This window comes from Strongylocentrotus purpuratus, unplaced genomic scaffold, assembly GCF_000002235.5.
Source record: "Strongylocentrotus purpuratus isolate Spur 01 unplaced genomic scaffold, Spur_5.0 spur5_scaffold_10, whole genome shotgun sequence".
Taxonomy (NCBI): Eukaryota; Metazoa; Echinodermata; class Echinoidea; order Camarodonta; family Strongylocentrotidae; genus Strongylocentrotus; species Strongylocentrotus purpuratus.
This window is the reverse complement of record NW_022145595.1, coordinates 18,049,704-18,058,998: the sequence shown is the minus strand read 5'-3', so window position 1 is coordinate 18,058,998 and position 9,295 is coordinate 18,049,704. Positions and strand designations below refer to the sequence as shown.

The 9,295-nt window shown below is 39.0% G+C and overlaps 1 protein-coding gene across 1 annotated transcript; it reads left to right on the top strand.

Moving 5' to 3' along the window:
* Positions 1-5,517: 5,517 nt before the first annotated feature.
* LOC115921570 (E3 ubiquitin-protein ligase TRIM71-like) lies at positions 5,518-8,932 on the top strand. The gene is made up of 2 exons (XM_030979132.1): positions 5,518-6,153; positions 7,673-8,932. Exons 1-2 carry the CDS (start codon positions 5,518-5,520, stop codon positions 8,930-8,932), a joined length of 1,896 nt encoding a protein of 631 aa, XP_030834992.1.
* The last annotated feature ends 363 nt before the right edge of the window (positions 8,933-9,295 follow it).

Sequence of the window (9,295 nt, the reverse complement as noted above, 5' to 3'; positions counted from 1 at the left end):
GGGGGGGGGGTGGTCCTCCAAAACACACACATAACAAGTTTAAGGGGGGGGGGGGTTTACCATTTAATGGGTGAAAGGGGCACGTCCCCAGATTTTCCAGAAAACTTCGTACTTCGAATACACCAACATTCCCATAATTGGTAATAGATGTAGTAGTATCATTCTTCTTCTTCTTATCATATCATATTCTTTCATTATAATTGTTATTTTTATATCATTAATATTATGAATATAATAATAATTATCATAATACTATTATTACTATTATTATTTTATTACTATTTGGCCTATATCCATTATGTTTATCTGATATTACAGCTTTTATACAAATGAACTTATTGCAAGGGTCTGATTCCCTTTTTTGTCAAATCCGAAAACAAAGTATTTCATTCCTCGTCCTCATATGACTTTATGGTAAAATTAGAATAGGTCTTGGATCTAACTTTTTATGAAAAATAAGCGCGTCCTAAATCCGGTGCTTGATTTTCAAACCAGCTCCACGTAAATGGTATACATCTCATTCTACAGAATGTTCTTTTCACTTATCTATTATTTGTTTTGTTTAGGTGAACGACCTGGTCCAGCGATGTGCCGCTAAGAAGACAGAACTGGAGAAGAACATTCAGAATGTGGAAGTACAACGCCATGAAGTATACACTGCCGTGCAGAAACTACTGGACGATGTCAGTCAAGCCTACAGCATCAAGGCTAAAGAGCTTGAAGAAAATCATCAAAATCTCATCGAGCAACTCAATTCAGTAAAGCAGAGTTTTCGAGGACGACCTCAACGTCTTAAAATCCAAGGATCGACAGAGGATCAAGAGTATTTGTAGTTCAATAACACTGGTAGCTAATGACAGACTGGGTCGTCTTGAGACAGACAGTCTGTCTGCTCATATCTTGCTATGTGATGAGCTGGATGCCATGCTGAAGGAGGCTACTGATCACACTTCTGCGGCAGCCATTACAAAGAAAGCACAAGAGAAGAGGTTCAAGCCTGCAGATAAAAGTCGTCTTGACCTCGGGAGCATCTCAGAATCAGATCCCAAGGTTCAAGTCATTCAGTGTGTAGCTCTACGGACAATGATGTGGGTTTGACCCCGTACTCTGATGATAGTGTGGCTCTCGGATATTGGAATGAACAAGGTATACATATCATTGATTCAACTGGTAAACAGGAGCATATGAAAAACTAAATGTAGCAAGTAACATGGAGTGTAATGATCTTGTGTTTCTACAAGACAGGTTCGTTATGTATATCGACGAGTAGCAAAGTAGACAAATATTCTCCCAATGGCTGCAGGAAATCAGCCGTCCACCCGAAAAGCAATGACTTTCTCGGACTAAACAAAACTCCATTAGATGAAATCCTCATTGCGCCTCTCTGTGAGAAGAAAGTCTATATCTATGACCCTACTGGATCCACTCTCAAGCACACTGTTCCAACAAAACACAACGAAACGAGGCAGGTATCTGCTACCAGGTCGGGTTTGATCGTCACGAGTTCATGTAATTACACCAATCCAAGCGTGGTGCGGTATATGAAAGGATGGAAATGCTGGTAAGCCTCTAAAAGCTCCAAACGGTACCTACTGTTTGCTACCGTGGATGAGCAGGACAGGGTGTATGTAGCGAGTGTTGATCGTAAGAAGGGTAACGTGGTGATTAGGCTCTATGACCTTGATGGTCTGAACCTGAAGGAAGAGTTGAATTCAATGTCCTTAAATTGACGCTTGGAGAAAACTGGTGCTACTTGGTTTCCCTCCTCCCCAGACATGCTTGCGTTTGCTTGTTACAAAGAAGTTGTATTTTATCAAAGTATCACTGTAATCATCTGTATCTCACACTCTGTCAACCCTATTTGTAGTGTGTATACCTCTTTGAGCCAGATCTACAATAATATGGGCATGTGTGTACGCAGGGGGGGGGTGGGGGGGGGGGGGGGGGGTGGGGGAGGGTTTAAAAACCCCATCCCTCATTTTGTTTTATGTGTGTGTTTTGGAGGAACCCCCTCCCTCAAATTCGATTACCAAAAAAAAAAAATTATGCTAAAGGGTGACAAAAAAGTGACGTTACCCCCCCTCCCCCTACTGAACGAAATATCGGTCGGCATAATTTTCCAATTTCCGGGACCAAAACAAAATATGTGCTCTTACCCTCCCCCCCCCCCCCCCCTCGAAAAAATCCTGCATACGCTACTGAATATGGGCCTATGTTTCATGTTCTGTTGTTTATCATGTGATAGATAACCAATTGTTATTGTCTGAATACAATTGTCATTATCCTGTAGAATGATAACTTCCCCCTCTCGAAATAATATGTAAATACAATACGTAAATATACATCTACTTCTTACATTGTGTAATCGTATCTCTTAGATATTTACTGAAAGTCAGTGATATTATATCATAATGTATTACTTCGAAATTGATAAGCATATTGATTAGTCTCTTGTTAGTGTTATTTTCCTTCTGTTGTTATTCTCGGAATATTAACAAATTATTTTGTTTGTGCTTATATTTTTTGATTTATATTATGGTTATTTTGTATCTTTAGATGACGAAATAATTGATGCTCACTTTGGTAATGGGACCCCATTGTAAAGAAGCTTTTAAGCTGTCACATTTCATCCTGAAAAGTTATTGATAGTATTATTTTGTTTTCATTTTATAATATCATTTGACTCTTCGTATTTATGTTACATTTAACTTGACTAATAAATCAAATCAATAGAAAAAAATCTTACTGGGCTATGGTGCTATATTCCATGAAAGATTCCTTCATATTCCTCTGCACCCTGTTTGAAAAGCTATTAAATTTAACGCTCTGGGGCTGATAATTTGCTATGATGTAGAAAGAACGGTGTCCTAAGTATTCATAGTATGATACATTATGTCAACGTTTACTGCAGTTCTGTTAAATTAGTCATTTAATCTTGACATATTTCATGTAAATTCGGCAGTTGTCGATCTTTTTCAGAATAATTACCCCTTCAATTCAATTTAATTCAGTCAAGTTAAATTCGATTAATTTCAATGAAATCTATAAGACTATTATATCGATTTGTGACGTGGAATTTGAAATATCTTCATCTGCATTTTATAATGGTAGAAAGAGAATGGGAGTAGATAGGATTATGTTTATCATATGATAATTGTAGAAATGATGAGTATATAACACCTACCTCTGGTCATGCTAGTAGACATGCATGGCAAACCCAGGGATGAATCTTTTAATGTTTCCCCATCCTTTGAAAAATGACATACCAGTTGATATGTTTGTAAGAAGATAACATCGAAGGAATTCCTTGTGTGCATAAACGACCTAGCATGGGGAAAATTTTCTTTCTCTTGTTCTTAATTATTTGTTTTAATTAGTTTTGTTCTAAATAAAGTAATGAAAGCCTATAAAACGTCTTATGATTTTACCATTGTAACCACATTAGTGTTCAATACACACTTGGTAAGAGAATGATTGATTGTAAGTGCCTCAGTTGAGATGTCTAATTTCCATCCGAGCATCAAAATCAAGTTATGAAAACCAATATAATTAAGTACTATGTTATCAATACAAAACACATATTTTCTCGCCTGTACAATATTTTGCTACTTACCATTTTAGATGTTTCTAACAATTTCTCTAAACTTTTGTCTGTTTTTTTTTCAAAAAGCTCCTGATTTACGAGTAGTCTGTGTGTTTTTTCTCTTTTAAATACGTGCCTTACTCTGAAATTCTTTTCATTAAAATCATACTTAAAAGTTCTAGAAGACTAACATTTTGTATATACACCAGAAAGCGATAGTTATTAAAACATCCACTTCTCTGGCATTTTTATTCTAAGGCAAACAAGAGATATCCACGCAAAAATCAATATTACAAAAATATGGCAACTTATTTGACATAATCAAGGACTTTTTGATTAGTTAACATTCAATGAACACATGGACAATGTCCTATATTACGTAGTACTCGGGGCAGTATCTGTCGTTTACTAATCACCATTCGTAAAGATCGTTTTAAACAGGTAATTTAACTCTTCAACGATGTTCCCTTGTATACGTTCAATGCCTTTGAACACGGAAGACTAATATTTAAGTGCAATATGGCCTACATATGCTATTTGAAATCACTTTTCTTAACGTCAGTTCTTTGAGACAGATATGATTCACATTATTATAGTTAGAAGCCTAATCTATAAGATTTTGTATACAATGTTTACGAGAAGCAGTGGAGAAATATTTTTTTCAGGCGAATTTCGGATTGTAATAAGTGTCGCCAAGTAGGTCTCCATACGTTAAGATAATTTTTGACAGTGAAAGAGAAGAGAATGAGAGACTGACGGAAGAAGATAAGGAAGAATATCGGATAAAGAAGGGGTGAAATGTAAGTGTGGTTACCGTCATTTAACCTTCCAAACAAAGTGATAACAGCAAATAAAACCTAGTGTTCTAATAAGGTGGATCTCTAACACAATGTATCCACTACTAAAACTAAACAAGTCGCCCTCTATAGATCAAAATGATGAATACCGCCATTTAAGTTCAAAGGTGCATACGCTGGGCGCGCTCTCTGTGGGAAAACCCACTTCTATTTATGGGACGCGCAAACTGCTTATTTTCACAGACGATCTACTTAATAATACGTGTGAGCGTATAGCATTGCAATCACATTTGTATTGATGTATACACCGGTGCAGGCGCGTACACAGGGGGGAGGGTGTTTGGGGGGTTAAACCCCCCCCCTTTGGTAATTTTTGTGTGTAAACCCCCCCCCCCCCTAAATTTCTCTAAAACCCCCCCCCCCCTTTTTGGATTTTTTTTTTTTTTTTAATAAAAAAAAAAAAAAAAAAAAAAAAAAAAATCCCCCATGGTTGACCTAAAAAGATGACCTTACCACCCCCCCCCAACGGAGCAAAATGTCAAATGTTCAAATTTCGAGACCAAAAAAAAAAAAAATGTGTCCTCTTTGCCCCCCCCCCCCCCCCCCCCCCCCCCCCCCCCCCCCCCCCTTTATTCAGCGGTCGGCTGAGTCGTTGCGTTTTTTTGGGACCAAAAAAAAAAAAAAAAAGTGACCTCTTACCCCCCCCCCCCCCCCCCCCCCGCTTATTCAGCGGCTGGCTGAGTCGTTGCGAATTTTCGGCCCGATTTATAAATGTTAAAACCCCCCCCCCCCCCCCCCCCCTTGAAAAAATCCTGCGTACGCGCCTGCACCGGTGTATACACTTTAATAAGTACTTTTGGTCAACGTTATTCGCACCTCTTTCGCACATATTTTTTCATCAACGTGAGAAATTGGTATAGAACTGCATGCACATAGGACGCACTTGTTACGTAGACTCAGGATGTTGGTACAATTATGTACTACATCACTGCATATAGTTTGTGATTTCATTGACTGACTGTTGGCTTTAAGTACACATTAGCTGATCACACCTGTATGCTCCATTGGACATTTGGATATATTATGCGTAGAATGAGCTCATTTTTGTAATAAGCCACAAATCCGATATTCGTACCAATGGCTGAGAAGAATGAGAAAGAGAAACCTACAAGCTCTTCAGAGAACCTGACGTGTCCGCTATGTCTTGATATCTTCGACGAGGCAACCATCCTGACTTCATGCAGACACACCTTCTGTCGGAAATGTCTCGAGAACTATGACCTGTCCCATCAGGATCTCGATCACATGATCTGTCCTCTCTGCAGGGAGGTCACCAAGTTGTCTGCGAACCGTGTCAAAGATTTCCTCACCAATGTGACTGTCAACGCACTGGTAGACGATTACCACGCGAAATGTGGAGGGGTGAACGCTGTCCTTGAGATGCATCCAAAATGTACTACTTGCAAACGTCAAGATGAGGCTGTGTCATTCTGCGAAACCTGCAACAGCTACTTGTGTGAAAAGTGTCTGACGGGTCATCAGAATACGTCTTTGAAGTTTGAGGCCCATGATATTGTATCAGTACAGGATATCATCAACGGGAAGGTCAGCATTAGTCATCTATCCGAGAAGTGCTACATCCACAAACAAGAGAACAAAGATATGTTTTGTGAGGATTGTAAGGTCCACGTCTGTCTCAAGTGCGTGATAGTCGGTCATCAATTTCACAAAATCAAGAATCAGGCTGACTTCGAGCAGGAGTTACGGCTTAAGGTAAACGTGCTTTCATTATAGGTACCGTAGGCGCCGGAAAATACAGAAAGTGCACTCCTGTCTTTACTGTAGAAAACCTGTCTCCAAGGGGCAGAAAAATCCAGGGGCATATCATTCTCTCTATTGGGGGGGGGGGGGAATCGTTTCTGCCCCCTCCCCCTTACAATGCCAAAGATCTTTACAAATAAGAGAGGACCTTTTTTCCCGCCTCCCTTGCCAGACAATTTTTTTTTACATCAATAATTTTGCAAAGCAAAAGAGCTTTTAAACAAAGTGTCACCATTCCATATTAAACAAAAAATTTCTCTCGGTCGCTACGCTCTCTCGCACATTAATATGTACGGAATACAGATCAGTGGGGAGATGGCAAAGGCCCCGCCCGGCCCGCCCGCAAGATAATATTACGATTGTATATGATATCTTGACAGACTTTAAAAGCTTTTTAGTAAGTAGGGTTTCAAATTTCCCAAAACGCTACCTTTTTCCTCTCGGTCGTAGACTTCCTCGCATTGTTATAATTGGAATGTTTCTTATCATTGTACAAATCCTGTCTACTGCACATGCGTTTGAAGCGGGTAGGGTGTGAAGTTCAAAGCTTCTCTCTAGTAAAGGGGGCAAGACAACAATTTCGCCACCTCTCTGAGAAGACACCGAGCTCTTTATGCTGCTCGCTTATGGTCTCTTATATGCAACCTTTTTTTGAAGTAGGCAGGGATTTTCTGATGTGTTTCAAACTATACTTGATTACACTTTTTAATTTCACACAGGCATTTTTTGTTATCTGAGTCTCTTCACTGATTCGCTATATATATACATGTTTTCCCGCCCAATTTCATCAAAATTGCATTCGATTTAACGATGAGTTCACTCAATTTCGAGCGAATTAGAATGATCACCGAGATCAACATTGAAAAAGCTAACTAATTCTGGTATCGTCATCTCCATTTCTTTCTTTTTTCCCTGTTTTGCTGTTTCTCTCAATCTCTCTGTCTCTACGTTACTTTCCCCTTATTTGTAGTTTACCATTTAATTGGTGAAAGGGACACGTGCCCAGATTATCTACAATACTTCGTACTATTAATATCATCATCATCATAATTAGTAGTAGATGTATAGTATCATTATCATTCTTATATTTATCATATTGCTTTTATTATAATCGTTATTACTATTATTGTTATCATTAGTATTATAATTATAATATGTATTATTGTTATATTACTATTACTATTTGGCCTATATCCATTTTGTTTATCTGATATGACTGCTTTCATACAAATAAACTTATTGCAATAGTCATATTCCCTTAAAAAAGCCGAAAAATCAATGTATAACATTCCTCGGTCATCATAATGACATGTGATGATGTAGAGGTTAGGTCTTGGTTCTAACTTTTGTGAAACGTCAGGCGTCTGCAAAATCCGGTGTTCGATTTTCAAAGTGGCTCCATGTAATTGGCATACATCTCATTCTACAGAATGTTCTTTTCACTAATCTATTATTTATTTGTGCTGTTTAGGTGAATGACCTTGTCCAGCGGTGTGCCGCTAAGAAGACAGAACTGGAGAAGAACATTCAAAATGTTGAAGTGCAACGCCATGAAGTATATTCTGCCGTGCAGAAACTACTGGACGATGTCAGTCAAGCCTACAGCATCAAGGCTAAAGAGCTTGAAGAAAATCATCGAATTCTCATCGAGCAACTCAATTCAGTAAAACAGAGTTTCGAGGACGAACTCAACGTCTTGAAATCCAAGGATCGACAAAGGATTAAGAGTATTTGTAGTTCAATAACACTGGTAGCTAATGACAGACTGGGTCGTCTTGAGACAGACAGTCTGTCTGTTCATACGTTGCTCTGTGAGGAGCTGGATGCCATGCTGAAGGAGGCTACTGATCACACTTCTGCGGCAGCCATTACGAAGAAAGCACAGGAGAAGGGGTTCAAGCCTGCAGATAATAGTCGTCTTGACCTCGGGAGCATCTCAGGATCAGATCCCAAGGTTCAAGTCATTCAGTGTGTAGGTCTACGGGGACGTATGGATGGAATGACCCAGTACTCTGATGATAGTGTGGCTATCGGATATTGGAAAGAACGTGGTATATATATCATTGATTCAGCTGGTAAACAGGAGCAGTATACAAACAAATTAAGTAACATGGAGTGTTTTGATCTTGTGTTTCAACAAGACAGTTCGTTATGTATATCGACGCGACGCAAAGTAGACAAATATTCTCCCAATGGCTCCAGGAAATCAACCGTCCACATGCAAAGCAATGGCTTTCTCAGACTAAACAAAAGTCCATCAGATGAGATCCTCATTGCGGCTGCCAGTGAGAAGAAAGTCTATATCTATGACCCTACTGGATCCACTCTCAAACACACTATTCCAACAAAGCACAACGCTACGAGCCAGGTATCTGCTACAAGGTCGGGTTTGATCGTCACGAGTTCATGTCATAACACCATTCCAAGCGTGGTGACGGTCTATGACAGGGATGGGAATGCTGGTAAGTCTCTACGAGCTCCACTCGGTGTCTACCTGTATGCTGCCGTGGATGAGCAGGACAGGGTGTATGTGGCGAGTGTTGATTATTCGAAGGGTCACGTGGTGACCAGGCTCTATGATCTTGATGGTCTGAACCTGAAGGAAAGAGTTGAGTTCAATGTACTTAACTTGACGCTTGGAGATAGTTGGTGTTACTTGGTTTCCCTCTCTCCAGACATGCTCGTGTTTGCACGTGACAAGAAGTTGTATTTTATAAAAGTATCACTGTAATGATCTGTATCTTACACTCTGTTCACCCTCATTTGCAGTGTGTATACGTTTCTGCTCCAGATCTACTCTAATATGCCCATTCTTTAGATCGATTTTAATTGCCTGTATACAGTTGTCATAATCCTGTAGAATCATAAGCTTCCTTTTCGAAATAATATGTAAATGCAGTACGTAAAATATACATCTATTTCTTGCGTTGTGTAATCGTATATCTTAGATATTTATTGAAAGTCAGTGATATGATATCCTAATGTATACATTCAAAATGGTTATGCATATTGATTAAATTCTGAATTCATTATTGTTATTCTCCTTACGTTGTTATTCTTATCTCAATGTATTACAAATAAATGTTGTTTGTGC